The sequence below is a fragment of the Melanostigma gelatinosum genome (genome assembly GCF_949748355.1).
Source record: "Melanostigma gelatinosum genome assembly, chromosome: 4".
Taxonomy (NCBI): Eukaryota; Metazoa; Chordata; class Actinopteri; order Perciformes; family Zoarcidae; genus Melanostigma; species Melanostigma gelatinosum.
In genome coordinates, this window is record NC_136637.1 from 9282550 (window position 1) to 9304472 (window position 21923).

Consider the following 21923-nt stretch of genomic DNA (forward strand, 5'->3'; position numbering starts at 1 on the left):
TTTGGTGATACAAGAGCAACAACTTTGCTGATCACACTGATACTGAAATAAGTTACACTAATTAACCAAATGGAACAATATTATCTTTTTTTGTAACTATTTACTACCATCCAACTCTGCCATGGTGGCAACACAGACACATAAAACACAGTCACACCACAGAGTGCATGGTTACGTCTGTCTGCTTGCACCTCACAGGAAATGGCATCCAATCACCTTTCAACTTTACACTAACAGACCACTCATTTGGCTTCATTTTGACATGTCACAGCTCGAGCTTCCTCCTCACACACTGAAACCATTTCTTCATATATGTGAAGAATAAGTGACAAATTCCAATGTATCAACATAACTGTTATTCTTTGCACACAGATTAAAGTTGAAGCAGCCTGCAATCTACTGCAAATCCCTTAAATGAACTTTGGTACTGATCACTTTATGTGAGTAGTGTATAGTTAACTTATTTTCTTATCTCCAAATACAGTACACATCAATATTCAGCACTATTAATAATGTAGTCAACTCCTGCTATGTAGTAGCCCAGTATTAATGCTGGCTGTGCCAAGTTCAGCCTCTGGTAGAACTGCGCCTGTCATCTCTGGCTCCGATATTTGAAATTCATCAGCTGGTTATTTCTAAATGAAACAAAACAAATTGGACACAATATTACACAGCATTGAAGTAAGGGTCCATGTTAATTAAATATCTCCTACATCGGGGTGTGCCTATAACCTGTGTGTTGTAGGCTCTGCTTTTTTCAGCAGCGCTGTGATTCCCCCACAGATCAGGATTTTATGATCTTATTTCCGTCCATTTAAAGCACCATAATGACCCCTGGAGCTGGAAAATGCATATTAAGTTAATACAAAGTTATATAAAGGGGTGCCGTTTGGACTGAAATGTATAATTATTGTCAGATTACTCAACTTGTTTTTACTGCTTCTTTGAGAATAGACCGACTGATATAAATAAATAATAAAACGACTGTAAAGGAGAGATTGAGGAGACTGTAAAAGCTCGTTCGCGGGTCGTGACAAATACCCCTTCTTTCTTCAACACATCCAAAGGAGAAGAAAAGAAAATTGCAGGTCTATAATCGTGCAGGAAAAGAAACACTGCCTGCTCCGGTGTGCCCGACCAACCGAGTTAAACGTCTCACTGTGTGATACACAAACCAGCGATTTCAACAACTGCAACTGTTTTTGCTCCGCTCAAGCAGAAGTTTCGCGTCCGGGAAACTTTGATCAGCTTTGTTATAGAAACGAAGTTTTCGTTTTAAATTTAATATTTTATTCATATTTATCTAAATCTAGAATATGAACACATTGGATATTTTGATGTCACTATCATACTCACAGTAAATCTTCTTTTTTTTTTCAAAATGCTTTGCTATTTTTGAATTCACGCAGTTTAAAGCAACAACGTGTTTTTAATGAAAGCAAAAAGTCAGCAAAAACGTCCTTTCTCTCGTGCACCGAAACGGAGCGACCCGCAGGGAGGCGCTGTGTGTCCATGTCTATGGGAAAGACACGCTGCACAGAAAAAACAAATACATAGACAAAGACCAACTTCACCACCAAGTCATTCATTTATGGCTTGCAATATCCTTGAACAAATTCAATTGAACATGTAATTAAAAATATTGCGCGACATTATTCCACGAATGTCCAATAATTCTATTTGTGTCACAGAAAGGTCTTAAATCAAGTGTCTGGAAGAGAAGAGCGCCTGACATGCTGTTTTACATGTGCGGAAACAAAGACTGCTCCAGGAAGAAGTAAGCAATGTTCAGAATGCACCCATGTTTTAAACGGCCAGATTTTATTTTCATAATAAATGTGAAACTAAATGGTTGTCAAGGTAGACATTCTTTTCAATGCAGCTGCTTCAACGCTAACCCCTCCTCCTGGGCCAACCCCTCCACCCCACCCCCCACAGTCTCTCTCTCTCGCTCTCTCTCTCTCTCTCTCTCTCTCATCTCTCTCTCTCTCTCTCTCTCTCTCTCTCTCTCTCTCTCTCTCTCTCTCTCTCTCTCTCTCTCTCTCTCTCCCCACTCTGCCGTTATTCTCCACGGCCGTGTGCGCTTCATTCCAGTGCACAAGCCGAGCGAAGCAGACGGTCCACACGCAGCAGCCAAAGCTGACACATTCGCTCAGGGAATAAATATATTTAAAACCGCGCGGCTGTGTCTTTACAGGAATACCACGCGATCGCGGACGCATGTGAGAGTGCACATGCCTGGCTGGGACTGTACACCATGGCTCTGACACAAGTGCGGCTATCTCTGCCTCTGCTCCTCTGACCACAGAGAAAGTCTTTGGATCTCCTCGCGAAGGCGGTTGTTCATTTTTTTCCCCCCCATTGACTAACAACGAAATATTGTTGGAAATATTGTCCGGATGGTGACCGCGGACTGGACTACCTGTTTTCCGCTGATTACCTCAATACGAGGGAAGGGACTGGCAGACTTGCGCCCGTTGCCTTTCCTCTGGTTTAAGAAGGCACGTTGGAGATCACTGGAAATCGAGAAGGGCTGCTATATTCACACATTTTACACCACGGGTGTTATTTCCTCCCAACATTCACCTTTACGTGTTTTGGTGAATGGGGTAACTCTGGTCCTGGAGGCTTGACACCGCTGGGACTGGGACGAGACTGAGTGCGCGGAGCGGGGGATCACCCAGGATTGTGTTTCCCTCCTCTCTCTCGGGTCTGTTTACATGTCCGACCTGACTGCTTTATTGACAATGGATTACTTTCTGCTTTATGCAGCCTCTTGCTGCCAGTGGTGTCCGCCGTAGAAGGTAAGAAATTCCATCTTTAGTTGGGTGTCGCGTAGCAGGATGCCGAAAGCGTATTTTTCTTTTCTCCATAGCAAGTGAGCCAGCACCCATACCTCTCAGAGGCTGGGCACCGCAGCGGGTGACGCTCCTGTATTATACCCAAATTCTTCGTTTTCTACCATCGCCGAATTTAAACCACCAACGTTTCATTTTCAAAGTGTCCATCTGGCTTGTTTGAAAGGATCACTAATGGCATTATTGGCTTTACGCAGCCAACCGCTGTGGCCGGTACAGGTTTCCATACACAACTGTAATGCGCGTCAACGAAAGCTCAACCATTTCAATGGTGGTTGTATATTGTGTTTTCCCCTTACATCAGCTATTGCCGACTGCTACAGCTTTCTTTGTCACTTAAAGGAAATTAGCTCCACACTGTATCTCACCAGGGAGTCGTGGCTCCGTGCCTCCCCCAGCCACTTTCCCTCAGGTCGGCTGCGCGTATTTTAGGGATGTATGAGTGTGTGGCCTTTTGACATGTTTACTATCAGTTTGAGGTTAAAGTATACGCTCAAAAAACGCCATATTAGTTTATTTTGATACCCAATTCATTTAAAAAGCTGATATGATTTTTCAAATTTCAAAAATCACTTTGAAAAGCAAAATGTCATTCAAATAATGTAAATTAAATAAAATTACTGGTATTGATTTATCTCTGTTTTGATTCGATTTTTCGTTTGGTTCATGTTTTTTCAGTAAAGCGGCATCGATTGATTATTTACAGTTGCATTTTAAAACAGTTGCTTCCAAAAACAAAGCCATCTGTTTTCGCTGAGTGTTGGTGTTTGCCGTGCGTAAAATCGATGGGAAATTCAAGCTCTCGTTTTTTCCCCACCAGCGAGGTGTTGCACTCCTTTATTATTCATTTTCCTACATTATGGAATGTCTCACTTTGCATTGTTTGGGCAAATAAGGATAAGGAACAGTATAATAAGGTTGAAAGGGGCCTGCAGCTTGAACTATGAATGCTGGAGCCCAGGCGAGGCTCCCGGGTGGTTTGCGATGCCAGTAGGAAAGTAGGACAGTGGGCCACTGGCTCAGTAAACGCCTTTCTCTCTCCGCTTGTTTCCAGACCTGTCCGCACGTCGTGCGAGTTTTATTTTCGTCAATCATGTTGAAAGACGTGTCATGACGTTAAAATGTATTTTTCAAGGCAAGTTTTACTTTTAACGACAATAGTCTGACGTCAGTGCTTTCAAATAAAATGTAAACATCAGCCAGTGAATAGGCAGCATACAGTAGTTCGGCTGAAACGACTATACATACAGTATATATAGTGTATTGTATATAAGGGAACCATAATGTATTTCACCCGAAGGTCATGTTACTTATTCAACATCCACAAAACTGAATAATTAAAATAAAATGTTTGCATTTGATTCAAGTCTATTCTTCAAATGACTTTTCAGTGTTCTGACCTTAATTTGAGCAAACATCCGGAGGTATGTTACAGTCTGAGGAAAGATTACACGCTGCTTTTGAACTCTTCCTGATGTCACCATTCCGACTAAATAGCCCCTCTGCTTCCTCTGCTGGGACCATGCGTAAAGAAAACATGCGTAATCATTTGGGAAAATATTGTAAAGCTTATCTGATACGGTTTGTTGTTTTATTGGTAGGTAACCATTAAATAACAGTTATTGAGGCTCGAAGCAGGCTACGATAAACGTCCCACTATACATAAGTGACTTCTTCCCTCAAATTTCCTATATTTGAACCACAAATCAAACTTGAAGTACTGAATTAATTGCTGCACTCTATAGATTGATGGATGAATTCCATTACAATTTTCTAACAACAACTTCTTTTGAGCAAAATTGTTTTGGAATTGTAGTTCTTTCCCCCCCCCCCCCCCCCCCTGGACCCTTCTCAGTGACCCCAATAGGTCACCGGACCCCAGTTGGGAATCTCTGACTTAAAACACATGGCTTGAATCGATGAGTGGATTATTGTTGTGCAGAAGTTAGAAGGCTCCAGAGAGAGAGAGAGAGAGAGAGAGAGAGAGAGAGAGAGAGAGGGAGAGAGAGGGGGAAAGAGAGGGGTGTTTTCTTGACAATAGTAGCGAGTTGGCTGCACACAGGCTTGAAGTTGATGCATTTCGTTAGGACAATATATTCCGTACATAAGTGATGCCATAAATTGTACCCGACTGACCTAGCTGGGGGTTTACCAAAGCTTTTAAAACAGCGAGGTAATTTATGGCCGCTGCTGGGACTTCTTTGGGTTTATTGCGATTTAAGGAGAAACAAGCGGCCTGGTGGGGAAGTTTCCGTCGGCCCCACCGTGCGTCTCTCTGGGTCCAGGGGTCACGCAGCCCGCGGAAATGCTCTTAATGTATTCATGTTTTCTTTTCTTTTTTTCTCCCTCCTTTTTCTTTTGGTCCCTTTTCCCTCCACATCCACCCCTTAAATTGCCATGTAATGGTTGAAGTCAACGCTTTCAATCTTTTAAATTTTGTTTACTTTAAATTTTTTAATTATGGGCCTATTACAACCAGAGCGTCGGCCGTTTCTGAGCTCTCAGTGGCAGCAAACATCAATACCAAACAACAATGTCAATCTGTCCATACACTTTTATGTCACTTCACTTTTACATGGCTTAAATAAAACGTATACAAAGAATAACCAGTTATTTTGTGCATGATTTTGTATATTCTTGTGATACTGTTTTGTGGATCTGTTGTAATGAAATAGCCAGGTCGCATCGTATGTCATTTGATTTTGGAGTTTAATGTGTTAATTGTCTGAGGATCTAATTCCACTTCAGTTATTTTCATTATAAAGTGAATTTCATTCTGCTTTTGACAAAAAAAGTAATAGATCGTTGCAATCCTTTTGAGATCATTATTCCCTGGACCTCATAGGGCCTTGTTGAACGGCTGTCAGTGTGCTGGGGAGACAAATTGCGTCGATGACAGTCCTCTGTAGCGCACAGGCGGTGTGGTTACTCCTCGGTGAACATTATTTGTCATGGAGGGAGAAAACACAGGACAAAAAAGGCATGAAATAGGCGCTATAATGATATTCCGGCCAGTCACGCGGACAGTACACCCACTTCGATGCTGTTTATCCGAGTGTATTGTCTTTATGCGGCTTCTATTCACAGAGTTCAGTTTGTTCAGTTTCAGGTCAACAATCTAACTCAGGGTCCCGTTCAGGTGTTACAACTGAATCGACTTGTGTTCATTGAAAAAGTTTGAGCGTATTTATTGTGACAAAAGCATCCACCCCGTTGTGCTTGCACTTCAGCCAGAAACACGTTTCTCTTACAAATACTTCCAGCTGAACAGCAGTCACCTGGAATCATTTTCTGTCTGAAGTCAGACAAATGGGCTTTTATGGCCGTAGCTCAGCTCAGGGTTCCCTCTCACTCTCCATGTTTTTTTTTTCTTCTATTGATGGCGGTGCATTTCTTGGAGTGATTACGCACAAGCTGGACCTTTTGAAGCGCACATGTTTATGTTTTTATGTGGGTGAGATCACACCTCCACAGGAGCTTTCCTGTGCTTGTTTGCAGTTGGCACATTTCTCTTCCATGATGTATTCTCCCCTGCTCTTTCTTTAGCTTAGGAGGTCCCCTCACCATTATAATATTATCAGACATTGGCAGCGAAGCAGTGGCAAATCCTATACAGTGACGGCGGGGGGCTTGTAAATGATGACTTATGGTTATATTATCCTTACAAAAATACGTAAATGTAAAAATAAAATTAAAAAATGATATATTCCCACAAATATCAAAGGTGCATCAACCAAAATGTAACTGAGGCGATTTTACGTTATTTTGAAGGAAATATAGTAAATGCTGAACTGATGCTTTTTTCACCCTAGATGCTTTTAATTAAAGTAAATAGCCGTTATAGCAGTTTGTTTGATATTTGTTCTCTCTGATACTAATACAAAGTGCAAAATCAAACGTGGGCATTTTTAGAGATTTGGAACGGCTGCATCTTACTAAACTCAATTAACATGAATGACGAACGGTGTAATGTGGCCATTTTGTCCGGTACGCTTGCTGTCCGAAGGCCTTCATGCGCCTGGCTTTATTTAAGAGCGCAGCATCAGTCATGTGTGGCCTGCCCTGAGTAGAACTCACGGTGAAGCTGCCAAGTTCAACTTCACTCCAGGAGCAGCTCTACATAACATTCAAAAGCAAATTACTGAACAAATGCATTTAGGGTCACAATTGAAGTGACAAAGGGAACTGTTAAAGGCTCTGTGCTGGCTATCACACAGCCCATTTAAGGGCCGAGTGGAAACGTGCTAAAGAGGCGTGAAAGTGTATTTGCAAAATAAAAGCAAAGTCATTCTGGCAATTCCACTGATGACTCATTACCGAGGGCATTGTGGAGGTCAGCGAAATGGTAAATGACTTGGATCAGTGAATCAATCCATCTATCCATCTATCACAAGCATTTATTTATTTTTTATAAAAGTTGGCTTATCAAGCAGAATACAAAAAAATAATGTTAAGTAATAAGATACTGCGGGTAGAGAACAGAACAGAGCACACACAACACACAAGGGTGTTTCAAGTGTCAATTGATGCGGACTTATTGATCGAGCGAATCAGCGCTGCTCAGCCTTTTAAGACCGCAGAATCAGGTTTGATGCGAAAGAATGCAGAGCTGTCTTTGAACTGATAAGCAATTAACAATTCATCAGGATATTTATCAACGCGTCCTGAATCAATTGTTCATCATTGCGCATTTGGAACAAACGGTTTTCCAACAACAAGCAACAACACTTAATACTAAAGATATTGCCCGTCGGTACGAATTTAGACTTACAAACCATACAATCAAGAAATAGCAGGAAATTGTAAATAATTCAAAAAAAGTATGAATATGAAATTCATATAATATGTAATTGTAATATATTATTATTATTGGTCAACTTAATATGAAGTGTACATACATTTTTAAATAAAGTCAATACATTTTTTTATGTTTATAACATGTTAACATTTTCAAACAGTCCTTTTATGTGCATTTGAATTTCTAATACTGAAGGTACTAGAAATTGGCACAGCAATGCAGATCCATCTCAACATTCACAGATATGCACTTATTCAAAAGAGTAAATGAATAAACTATAAATGATCGGCAATCACCCTCAGCAGTATCCTGGTGCATTGACCTCGACAGGGAACGCAGCCAGTCGGTTGGTCATATGCAAGGCAGCAGCCATGTTGAACAGATGTACAGTGACTTAGGTTCAGATTGGCGTAGGCGCTCAGGACGAAGGGGGAGTGGATGACGACATGTTGGGAGTCGGGGTGGGATGGCATCGAGGGGAAGCTGTGAGGTGGTGGTTGGGATATGGGGCGGATTTGGATCAGAGAGCAGCAGAGCTGACAGACTTTACAGATGCAACGGGCCTGCGGGAGCGCTCATGTGCACCGACTGATGGTTCATGGCTCATATGGCGGCAGGGAACGATTCACCGAGCTGCAATTTCAACATGTAGGAAAGCAACAGCCGTGTTAGGCCTGCTGGGGCCTTCACACACAAAAAATTGGACAAAGCAGGATGACCGGAGGAAATAGGGATGTTGTGAACCCAGCTTCAGTAGCACTGCACTTTGTAGTCTTTACTAAACATGAGACAAACAGGCAAAACAGGAGGCAAAACAGGATTAGCAGAAGTAGAATATAAAACCGGCAGTGAAATGATACTTCAGAGAAAGATCAGTGCAAGCGTATTATTATTACGGTAATACAATATGTTTTGTAGTTTGTTAGTGTTAGTTTACAGTGACCTCCACATTAAATCTTTTTCACCTGATATAAATGTCAATGGCTATGAATATACAGTATGTGCATAATAGCAATAACTCTAAGACACGAGTACTTAATACTCTGACATGAGTATTGTGACCCAATTAAAGAAAATTGAACGTGCTCCTTTTAATCCAAGTAGAATTGGAATACAGCTGAGACTGTCAGCTTCAGGATAGTAGGATATTTTCCTGACAATTTTCAAATCAGTATGTGCGTATGCAGCTTGCGTGCATCACTGTGTTTGGATATAGCATGTGTGTGTGTGTGTGTAGTCCATCCTGGCATCCGACACAGGGGCCTTGTGGGATGGCAGGTCTTTGACACCCACTGTCGAGAGCAAGCGAGGAGGGCAAATGTGTCTGGGCCTGCTCACTGCACAGACACAGTGCTGGTGTCTGGAGTCAGCCGAGCAGAACAAGGGAGAGAGAGAGAGACACACACACACACACAGACTAAGGCAGAGAAAGAGATTTTGCACTCACAGAGATCAAGATGTGTGGTACATCTAGGGGGTAGGAGTGTGTATATGTGTTGTGGAGGTTACAGGGGTTGGAGATTGTTTATGTGTGCATTGTTGGGGGTACAGTATGTCATGGTATGCCGACTCCTCTAACTGAAGCCCCTGATATGCTCCCGAGCGGACGCGTACACGGACAGCTGCGGACACTTACGGACATATATAGTAGTTCTGTTTGTACTACTTGCTGGAGTCCTCCATGGGCAGTCGTTGTACAGTCGGTGCCCTTGTTGCCAGAGGTATACGTGGATGCCTGCACAGAGCCTACGCTTACACCCTCTGGACCCTGGCGGAACGTCATGTACTTGCAGATATGGAAAGTATTTTGGTTTAAAGTGGATTGTATTTGAAAAAAAGTCATGTGACGGCAGCATAGAGAGGTGGCAACACTATCCTCTGTGTTAATCCCTGTCATTAATAAAAACAACGGTTCAGCTTAATCCTTTTAATCAAAACCTTTCTCTCAAAGGTTTCGGACCATTTTCACTCCCTAATACTACCGAAACCATTTACAACTTAAACAGAGCCTTTACATTTTGTTGTCATGGGAAAGCACGGCATGTGAAAGTTGGATAGCGTGTGTGCTTGCGTGGATGTACGATAGGTGTTTCACATTGCTCAGCTGACTCAGACAGGGATGTTCCCCCTCTTTGGTCCTGACTGAACAATATGAATGGCTTTCAAAATTCTGATGAAATGTTTGACATAATATAAATCGCCAGCAGAGTTGGCGTTTTATAGGCGCTGTCTGCACCGGATGTCCATAAAGTGCAGCTGAAATGACCACATGTCAAAATGTCCAGATTACAAAGTGAGTTAGGACCTGCTGTGCTTTCCACCCACGTCCTGGGACCCCTATCCAGAGGTCATGGGGCGGGGGTTTGGATGAATTCGGAGGGGGCTTACTCCCCAAGGCTAGTCTTGTTCCATCTCAACAATAGTAGTTCTAACACAATCAAGCTCCAGGGGTTATCCTTTTCCAGTGGTGAATAAAAATACACAGAAAGAGGAAGTGTATGTTTAGAAGGATCGGCTGTGCAACTTTCCACGGCTCGTTGACACACATAAACATTCACACAAACAGACCAGGTCAAAAGCACAGTTGGAGACTTGGTCAGAGGTGTTCGCTTGGCTTCTTTTTGTCAGCGTGGTCAGCCTACAGATCAGGGCAGTTTTACTCTTTGCATGTAGGACCTGGAGCAGTTATGAGAGGCCGCCTGAATGGACATGCGACAGCCATACTGCCGCACAGAAGAAACTGGGATATTCAAAGGAACACAGGGTGGAGTTTGGTGGAGTAGACTTCAGGGCCTCCTCCCAGCATTTCTTTACGAGCTACAGACTTTTGTAACAAATTTTTGCCAATGGCGCAGAAAGAGATCTTTGATACTTGTCTTCAAATGATAGCCAGTTACATCTGTCTGGAGAGTGGACGCAGATGTAAAGCAGCGTGCCTGGAGGGGGGAGAAAGGCAGCATCACCTGGTTTCAGCTTTTACCAGTCTTGTTAAGTATAAGAGGAAAAGAGGGATTGGGGAAAAAATTCCTTTGTTGAGTTTAACCATGGTGGGACGTTTCGAGGCGCAGGGCCTTTAGCTCCAGGCCTTGTTCCCTTCAAGAGCAAGGGAAGCTAATGTTTTACCAACAGCGTAGCAAGTGTGATGATAGCAACAGATTTAAGGGAAAAAGCTGAGTTCACATATGATGTGATGGGCCTAAATGTCCATTGTAATTAACCACAATGTATGTGTGGGGAGATGAGTGTTTGAACAGTGTATATTGTACTTGATAAGGGGTGTATGAGTGTTCCTGTTCAGAGTGTTGCAGATGGCTGTTATTACACCTTATTCTGCCCCACTTCTTATCCTTGGTGTCAAAAACACTCGCCTCCTGCACTTCACCTCCACTTCAAAAGGCACACAGGCAAGAGGAGGGCTCCCCACTTCTTTTAAATATTTCTAGCTTTCCCTTTTTGTCTTCTTGACAACAGCAGCAGGTTTAACCAGACCGCATGCTCACTTATCAACAGTGCACCAAATTCAGCCTGAACATCTTAAACCCACTCTCGTCTGCACAGGTCACACATGGTGAATCCAACACATTTCAGTGGCAGTTGCACCAATCACACGTGACCTTTTGTCAAGATATTTACATAATCCCCATGGTTCCACGCTGCAGCCTCCTGGAGGCACTTCCAGCTGTGAGGAGCATTTATTTAACCTCAGCTCAAATTGGAATGGAGTTTCGGTGACACAGTGACTTGATGTTTAAGTGAGTGCAATATTTAGAGGGTCAAAACGCCTTACTGGCTACTATTCAGGCAAGCATTTCATGGCGGCAATCTAGCAAATGTGGAGGTGTTGCTGCTTTTGGGCTTTTGTTACTGAGATGGTCTTAACACATGTCCATTTGGTAGAGTGGTAGATGGCTATAAAGCGGTGCCTGTGTGACACATACACTCATGATGTGTGTTTTCAGCAGCAGACGGAGGAAGGGAAGGGAGGCCACCCTGTGGGTTTGCCATCAGCTTCAGTCAGTTCACAGAGCTGCTGTTCCAATGTTGAAAGAAAATCTGTTCCCCAGTAGAGTTTCTTCCTTTTGATATGAAGATGCAATCAACTGCAACTAGTTGAGTATATTTATTTGTCAAGTTCTATTTCACAAAAGGATTTTCCATTTTGTCTCCATAATATCCTTTCGTCCTTTAGTATTCTAAGTTTACTTCACTGCAAACTCAACTGTGGATACAAACTGAAATTCATATATATCATGCAATTTCAAATGTGTTATAAATATTTAGTGAGCACATGCCTATTTGACATGGTGGTTGTTAGCTGTGATTTTAACAGGGATTTGACAACCAGCGCTGTGAAAGACTAATTGCAATGAGCCAGATGAAGGCGCTGGACAATATAGGCTGACCCCCTCCTTCTGTGCCATGTCAGGCCATAAACAGCTTCCCTTTCCCCTCTAACACCCTATGGAAATCCCTTCTGACCCCCAACTCACACACACACACACACACACACCTACACACACACACACACACACACACACACACACACACACACACACACACACACACACACACACACACTTAACACACATGAATGGTGACAGTTGCTTAATCTCACGGCCATACACATGCACACATTACCTCCACCCAATACACATGCACTCAAGCCCCCACAAAAGCTTTACCCTATCACACACACACACACACACACACACACACACACATTTTTAGGGTCAGAGCCCACATCCACTCACTCTGCTGCTAATGAATCAATCAGCTGGTTCCATTCATTTCATTGCTGTCAGTCTCCATCGATCAGCCCCTTTTCTCCCCGTCCCAACAGAGCAGCGGGGGAGCTCAGAGATTGAGAGGAGAAGAAGGGGCTTGAAACATTCTGGCAGTTCAAAGACTCCTCATTTCTTATCCACTTTGGTTCCCCAGAAATATGGCGTTTTGATGGTGTGTAGCAGTGTGCATGTATGTGTGTGAAATGAAAGAGGGAGAAAGGATTAAAAAAAGATCAAGAAGGCAAGACGTCTCCTCCTAGAGTTTATACACGGCATCTGACCTTCCTTTTACCTTTGCAAGACTAGCGTGTTAGCTCTGTGGATTCCAACATCACGGGAAGGATGGAGATAGCAGGCGGCGGATTTCAGCCAGGTGCAAGCTCATTCGCTTCCAGGGATGCCCCTTCTTGGCCATGAGGCATAAACTGCCCCACCCAACTCTGGCTTTTCAGTCTCAAGCTTGGCTGGGTGAGTGATGTGTGGTGGGTCTAACTCTCACCATGCTTCACTCCTCCACCTACCGAGTCAAAGTCAGAAAGGTGATCAGTTATCAAAGTCCCTCAAAGTTGGAGCTGTTCATGTGTGTGTGTGTGAGAGGCCATGCAAAGTGAGAGAAAGGGAGACAACGGAGTGCTTTTCATATTTCAAAAGCCACTTAGTTCTGTTTATTGGCCAGCCAGTTCATTTCAAAAAGTGTTGAGAGATGCAACAATGAAGGCCAGAGGTTGCAGGAAGCCAAGGTCAATTATGTTTAGGTTGGAAGAAAAGGAGTGGAGGAGGGCAGGTAGGAGGAGGAAGAGGAGGAGGAAGGTGTGTGAGGAGTGGAGGAACAGAGCAGCAGTCTGCTGAGATTGTGAGATCCATCTCAGCAGAGAAACTGTAATCTCCTGACTTGGACGCTTGCCACTAACCAAGCCTCCACTTTCACACCATGCAGCTTCCTCTCAGATACAGAATTGTGCCTGGGAAGAAAGACCCGTTGCTTTCCACCAGTACCTTCTACTATCCTTTTCTCTCTCTGTATCCTGCTCACGCATACACTCACATTGGTCCCAGATGAAAGGTCTAGGCTTTAATGCGGTCTGGAAGAAATCTGCCAGTATTTCTTTAATGAATCTGACAAGCAAGCCGGTGCAGATCAATTGAAACATTCTGTGACAAATTCAAGATGCAATCTCGGATTATGTCAGAATGGTTGACTCAATGGCAGATGTAACGAAACAATTAGAGTTGCGCAAAAGGCTGTGTGAGCGAGTATGTAAACACACATTAATATGAACTGTGATTGCAAGCTTACCAATAGCCAAACATTGTGGTTTTATAACCTGCTCACGGTGTTAAATGTCTTATAAATTCAAAGCCTTGTTAAACTAGCTTATCAATAGGAACAAAGCATGGTGTCAACATTTGGTTTATTTTCATAGAGTGACAATGTTTTCCTTTGATTCACATGGTCATTGATTTATATGGACCAATAGAGTTTATTGCCATTTGATCAGAGGGAGTCTGAGGTTTTATAACTGCAGTGGAAGTTTATCAGGTAGCACCTCTTCAAGGTCCCCTTATGTATTGTGTCAGCCAGACCACTTGGCACTCCGTCCTGCCAAAGAGGAAGAACTGAAAGTACAAGGCTTTTTCTCCCAGAAAAAGTCCTCGACAGACAAAGCCTCCTTTTATATGCTATTTACCTTCCCTTTCGTCACCTTCCTGTCACTCTCTTTGGCCTTGTCTCTTTCCCAGCCTTGCTCATAGTCTATGATCTCTCTGCCGCCTCTCTTTAACTGTCATTCTCGTCCTTTGTTCTTTCATCCCATCCTTTTTGTCCATCGTTCTGCCCTCTGCCCCTCTTCAGTTCCCTGTTCTATGACCGCAGGTTATCACTGTTACAGTAGGTCCTAATCACAGTGTTATTTTCCTTTCCCTGTTATCTCACACCCTTGTGATATAAAACTCCCAACAGTGACAGTAAGCAGCTAGGAGACAGATGCTATTTACTACTCAGAGACCCTTTTCTTGTTGCCTACTACTTGATAAGATCTTGAGTGTCAAGAGGACTTCCCCTATTGTGTATGGAGAGAGGAAAGTCTGCAGTTGAAAGGCATTGCAAATGCACGTCATCTCCCCTCATTCCACTGACCGAAAATGTTTCCTGAAATGACAGGTCTGACATGCACTTTTCTTTCAACATGTCGCCCTTAGCTTTTTTCCACAAAACATGTTCCTTGACTGTCAGCTTAGACAATAAAAAAGATTAGCGCAGAAGGAATGGATACAAAAAAAAGAAAGGCAAGAGTGCCTCAGTGAGCTGTAATGCAATATGTTGCTTTGGTGTGTGACTAGAGGGTGTCTAAGTGGAAGTCACATGAGGTGTCTGGGTTTTAAATACCTCAGCCAAACAGCTTAGAGTGTGAAAACAATCGGCAGAGACATGAAAGTGTAAGCGAGAACACACACACAGGGGTCAGATAACCCCTGGGCAGATGGGGATGGTCAAGTGAGCAGAGAAGAAAGGTTGTGGGGGGGTTGCAATGTTTATGCCACTAGTGTCAGGAAAGCGATACAAAGCATTACCTCCTGTGCCAATTTTGGCCTCTCCAAATCCCCAGGGGTGCAGGAGCTAAAACGGTGGTGATGATTAGAGATTCAATTTGGCTTGCCATCAATCAATGCCACGAAGATCGACAGGATCGCTGCCGATAGCCCACCCTTGCAACCAGATTGGGTTTGTGCCTCTTGGGATTCACGCCCTTTTTTCACGCTTTGTTAATTAAGCGACCAAGCTGCCCCTGCACTTACTTATTTATGAATCTTGGCTTCGACCGGAATGGAGACCACTTGGTTTCCCCTAATTAGTCCCTCACTAATGGCCCTGCTTCCAGACAATCCATACAATCTCAATCCAGAACACTGACCCCCACTCTGTCAACGCACACACGGAACCATAACGCCCATATGACCTTGACGTTACACAACCCATGTTGTCTGGTGTTGTGTTTCTTTGGTACTGGATGAAGTGCCCCACATGGGATAACGAGGCAACACTTAAAAAAATCAATTTCCATCTCCGTCTGTCTAAGTAATTTCTCACCTGTTCATTAACAAGAATAGAGCTGCCCAGATGTGTTGAGCCTTGACGATGGTTGAAGGGACAGAACTGGATGCTTCAGGTTGGTGAAATATTAACGCTTTCCTGGAGCAGCGAGGGCTTCGCAGTTTTAACTCTGCCATGACGTATTGATATGTGTATCTTCTGTTAAACAGGGACATGTTGAAAGGAAAATCAACAGATGTATACTGTTGACTCCATAACACCTTTTTGAATGAAGTATGCCAGAAGCATGACATCATTACTATAACCCCAACTTATAATTACTGTAACTACCAATCAGTCCTGCAAACACCCTGCCCAAAAGCCTTTTTCCCTTCCTTTCAATGAAGTCACTGTTCAGGATCAGTAAGCCCATTTGCTGTGGCCTTGTGTGGTGCGGTTTGAATCCCATAAACACCGACTCAGAGTCAGATTTACTGGCCAGCGGCCCTTAAGGGAGTCATTTGTATTCTACCCACTTTGGCTGGTTCAGGGTCAGGATGATGACTAATCAGGTCAGTGCTGATCCACACCCTGCTTTTGGAGCATTCCCAACCACACCTAGCTAACTTCGACCACCAGGAGGTCTGGCTTGTGTTCTTGTGCGTGTGTCGGAGGTAGATGGAACACATGTGAGCTGCATACTGATATTTTTGGTGCATTTCATTTCCTGTGTCCCCAGTTGGAGAGAAAAACAAACTTGCACCTCGTTGTTGTGTATTCCCATCAGATTTCATCGCCACAGGCCACAACAGAAGTGAACCCAGCTGAACACTTGTGCTAATGGGTGAGCTTAGGCATAAACATTGGGGTTGTTATTTTTTAACTAGCTAAGTTCACCAGAGGCTGTGTTATAAGGATCACAACGAGGCAGGTGGGTAGGTGGGGAAACTTTTGAGCGAGTTATAAAAAAAAAGTTAATTATTCTCTCTCGGCCAACCGGGTGCCAAACCAGATGAGTCTTATTTGTGTTCACTTAAACATACATGTAGATTGTGCGTGTACGTAAAAAAAAACCAACAACAAAAAAGATCCCCTGATTGACCAGTCTTTTTTTCACTGTGGTATAATTTATCCCATCAGCCACTGGATAATCAAATTATCCAGATAATATTATTTCAAAACTGAGTGGGCTGTCAAAACAGCAAAGGTTAATGTATACACTAAGCATTGACAGTTCATATAACCAGACCTTTCCAGCCAATGACCCCTGCAAATGTATGAACAAAATCCCTGTCCTTTTGCTCTACTTACCATCTTCCCCGTCTGTTTATATGAATATCATATTTTAATTTATTTTCTTTTGTCTCCCAAGCCACCAGACCCCACATTTGGTTTTCCAGAATGTTTGGTGCACCACAGTACACACACACACACACACACACACGCACACACGCACGCCTAAACAGCTGCTGGTGTCTGCCGGTGATAATTTGGCACCTCCACTATACTTCTGTGGTCCTTTTGAAATTCCCAGATGACCTTCTATGTTTTTGCATACCACACACACACACACACACACACACACACCTACACACACACACACACACACACACACACACACATAGACATCCAATCAAGTTTTAGATATATGAAAATATTTGTGTGTGCGTATGAATGTTCTTAAACATGTGTGTCAGCAAATAAATCAATGGGTGCCTATAGAGGCCTTGTGGCTGGAGCTACTGTGTGGGGGTTATTGGTGACACCCCTCTCCCTCCTAACTGCCAGCTTTAGTTACACATCAATGAAGGGTGAATAACACATTACCTAGGGTAGCCCATATTCCTCCTACATATCCCAAGAGAAAGACAGAGGAATGGAGAGGTAGACAGATGACACAATGAGAAATAAATATATCTTCCATAGAGAAAAATAAGTAAAACATATATTTGACCCAGAGCTCCACGATTCCACCCTACTCTCATTGGTCATCCACATCATTCAGCCAAACCATGAAACTTCAACCTAGCTCACTTCCTGTTTAGACAGTGTCCCTCTCCTCCTCCCCTGTCCTGATGTACGACTAGCCTGTCGCTGAGATTTATGCTGCTGTTTAGGTGCGTTAAGGACAACAGGACACCTTCAGTGAAACAGGAGTCAAGGCATTGACTCAAGGCCAGTCAGCCGGTGTGGGTTTAGTGGATTTACTGGAGTGTGTGAGGTTCTGTAATCATGATGCGATTATTTCAACATATATCTTACTAGGACAGGATGAGTTTGTGTTTGTGTGTTAGAGAAAGTGTCTATGCCTCTGCATTTTGGGACCTGCGTCCTTGCCAGTCTGTCTGTGTCTGTACATGTGTATGTGCATACATGTGTGTCAGTGTGTGCGCGTTACTAACTGCTGAATGATTTATTCTCTCTTTCTCTGGTGTTGCTGTCTGGGGCCCTCTGTGTGTCATGCCAATGCGCAGAGGTCTTTATGTAATTGCAGTGGGCCTGTGAAGCCAGCTGCCATATGGACTCCAGTAGCCTTGTGTGTCTATCCGTCCATCCGTCAATTTATTTTAATTGCCCAGAGCCCAGAATCTGTGCCGTGCCTATCTATCGAGTGGTTTCTCTTTAGGTTAAATACATTAATAAGTAATAACGTTTGGGACCTCACCAATCCCTGACCATGATATTGACCAGATAATGCAGAGCTGGGCTGAGGGCAGGTAGTGTGGATGCTACAGGCTCTAGCCTGGCTATTACTCTCCCTGTCCTGTCATTGTCGGCCCCATTTTTATTTACATCCCAAATATTCTTCATCCACTTTCTATTTGATATAAAGGGGGTACACAACGATTAAAATATGTCTCTCAAAGCTACTACCAAATTTTCCATAAAGAAGTAGGGGCCGCCACTTCGCCCTTCCACCCTTTTTATTTGTTTTAGAGAGTAAATATGAGAATACAAACCTAAATCAACCATTTGTCTTCTTGAGATCATGTTGTTGAAATCTTGGCACTAAAATTAAGTTTTGTATTGTTTGCAGTATAAATGTAGTTGTTGTTTTGAGTCATTCAGTCAATCTCCTTGTTTAGTGTAAAGTCATGGTTCCTGGAATCTGTATGTTACCAAATGTGATGTGTATTTTGGAGGTTAGAGGCTGCATTGTAAACATTGTAATAATTTATTAAGCCAATACAACAACTCGTATAAACCCCTTTTCTCATTCTCCTCAGCTTTTATTTATTACCTTCAAATTGCATCATACTTTTAGAGGCACATGAAGGTGTTGTTGCATCTGCTGTCAGAATGATGTAGCGGATGTTTGCATTTTCTAATGTCATCTTGCAATCTAGAACTTGAAGCTTATTGCACAGTACCACTTTGCCCAAATGACATCAGAGACTGGACGGCAGAAAACTGCCTGCAACTTAACGACTCTAAGATGGAGGTCCTAGTTATTGCTCCAGAGGAGTTTGTCCCCATGATCAGGCAGATTATTAGTCCACTCTCCTCTGCTGCCCATTGCAACCTGCGCAATCTCGGGATTTTCTTTGATCGATCCATGTCGTTTGACCCTCATGTTAAGCAGCTGTCCAGGTCATGTTTCTTCCATCTAAGAAATATCAGTAAACTGAGATCTGTAGTATCAACACCTGAATTAGAGATGATCATACACACATTTATCTCTTCACGCATTGACTACTGCAACTCACTTTTCACATCACTCAGTGCATCTGCTCTTAACCGTCTGCAGGTCATCCAAAACGCTGCCGCCAGATTACTCACCAGGACAAATCTACGGTCTCACATCACCCCCGTACTCCGATCTCTCCACTGGCTTCCTGTAGCATCTAGGATACACTTTAACATTCTCACCATCACTTACAGAGCACTTCACGGTCAGGCTCCGACTTATGTAGCTGATCTACTTCGCCCCTATTCACCCGCCCGCACTCTCAGGTCAAACGCTCTAGGTCTTCTGTCAGTCCCACACACACGATTTAAGACCCGTGGTGACCGAGCCTTTGAGGCAGTGGCCCCGAGGCTCTGGAATGCTCTGCCTGCAACTCTACGCCTCGCAGATACTGTGGATACTTTTAAAAGCCAGCTAAAAACCCACCTGTTTAGGCTGGCGTTTGTGTAAAAGTAAACCCATGTCCTAGACCTGCTCTTAAAATATGTTTTACATTTTTATTTTATTTTATTTATTTAATTTTCTCTGTGTAGATAATTTATTGACCCTAGGGTCACATTGTGTTTTTTATGCTTTTAAATGTCTGCTCTGTTCAGCACTTTGTGATACTACTGTCTGTGAAAAGCGCTATATAAATAAAATTCATTCATTCATTCATACACTTACAAGAAGCCACTTTGCGGAAATGTTATTTAAATTGCTAAATTGAAAATGCAATGCACGTGTAAGGTTGAGCAGGTATTCGCATTGACATGAGCATATATGAGGCTTTTTATGAATGGTCCTGACTATGCCTGTCTCCTGGCTGGTTCATCGCTGGTGCTTTTTGCTGCTGAAGAGGCAAAGTCCATTTGCACAGATGAGGTCTAACAAGTCAAGTTATTACAGCCGCCAAGTGTGAGATTAATTAACTCAGTAGCGATTAAGAATTCAGGTCTGATAAGAATCCTGGTGGCGAGGGGAGCGGAGTGCGAGAGAGAGACACAGAGACACACAGATATCATGAGAAAGAGAGCTTCAACTACAACACTGATCAATGTGACTAATATCACCCAGCCATTTGTGGGTATGTGACATTGGAAAACAAAATAGCCATAAATAATAATGATCTCGCCCTTGCATCTCTTACTTTAAGTTGATGATGCCACACAACAAATAAACAAATTCATCTGCCTCCATCTGCTGCAGAATTGAAATAAAAGCCTGGTCCCTAAAATAAATCGATAAACCCTTTTCAGCAATCAATTTGTCATCATAGACCATGAACCATTGCCCACAGTGCGGCGAATGAAAAAAAGGGGCAGACAGAAATGACGTTGTGTCAAGCTGTCTCACGCAGGAGAGCAATGCTGCTGCTAAGGTTTTAGAGACAGCGAAACTGGAACGACTTCAGTCGAAAGCTGGTTTGTTAGCCAGCAAACACACACCTAGGTAGGACAAAAACAAAATAGAAAAGACTGGGAGTGGTAGGCACATGCATGAAGGAGAGACTCTGGCATGAAGGTAGAGACAAAAGAGAAACAGAAGAAAGAGGAAGGAAGAATGGATTACTGAGAGTAAAAGAAAGGAAATCAAACGACCTGCCCATAGACAGTAAAGAGCATCTGGTGTGTGAGTGCATCTGGGCCATTGTTCCCCTTGCTGTTTGTATTTGTAATGTTGCATGCTACATTATGCTTTACCTGTTTTACATAAAGCGCCACTCCCACAATTCTTTGTATGTGAGGGTACAGAGAAAGAGATATCTGTTCTTTTATGTGATCTTGGTGTAGATGGATTTGCGTGGCTATAGCAGAAAGGATGTGTGCGTGCGACAGTGTCTCAGTCACACGGGCCCACAGAGCCCTGACTTGGCGGGTTGCATTCCTGACTTGAACTGCCCTAACCTTCCTTTTGTTCTCTGTGTCCCTGACCTGAGAGGCTAATGACGGCGCAAGCAGGTAAACTGTAACAAGCCCGCTGTCTTCTTAACAAGCTGATGTGAGAAGCATCAGTCTGCCCGCAGGGTTTGCTCGCCACCTGGTCCTCCTTATCCTTCCTTTTGAAAAGAAAGGACAGGGGAGTGCTGGTGCGATGATTTGTATGTGTGATGGAGGTGGGGTAGAGTATAATTAATCATCAGCTTAAATTCCCCATATGCCATTTTCTCTCCCTTTTCTTTTTTGCCCAACCTCCTCACAGGTAAATGAGGGCATACCTGGGAAATGAACATGTCTGGCGGTGATAATTGACTTGATAATTACCCTGCAACATCTTCCTAAATCATTCGCGGTTGCTCAATTAGCCTGAGTCCACGCTAATAGGGTAGTCCCCCAGCTCCTATTTTTGTTCTGTTTTTTTGTTTGTCCTGTCTGGGCATGTTTCTGAGGAGGAAATGAAACAAGCAAACCTCAAAGACTTTTGGTCTTTACCACCACAGTACTTTTTAAACAGTTTTAAAGTAATTGGAAGCCACTGGCATGCTGGAAATGTGGACCGCATCAGGGCTTTGTCCTATAGCTGCAGATGCACAGGCAGCTGTTCCTCGTGTAACAGGAAGTAGCCATCTTTAATTAAATTCAACACGATCATTACATGCTGCACTGGAAGGTGATCTGATATGATGGCAAATTACGAAATTAAGAGAGACTGTATTAAGAGAAACAATGGTAGAGGGAGAGCGAGAGAGAGAGAGCATGTGTTTGTTAGAGAGACTGGGTGCTAAGCCCTTTACTTGTGGTGCTCAGCCATTCAAAAAGCCACAGCTTTTATTCAATGCCCGGTT

General features: G+C 43.2%; 1 protein-coding gene across 1 annotated transcript in view; it reads left to right on the plus strand.

The window, feature by feature from the left end:
- The first annotated feature begins 2112 nt into the window (after positions 1–2112).
- ephb3b (eph receptor B3b) overlaps positions 2113–21923 on the plus strand; it is a 58962-nt gene continuing 39151 nt past the window's right edge. The window contains 2 exon segments of the mRNA XM_079267599.1: positions 2113–2760; positions 2763–2804. Coding sequence (XP_079123725.1) covers positions 2721–2760; positions 2763–2804 — 82 coding nt within the window. The 5' untranslated portion in view covers positions 2113–2720.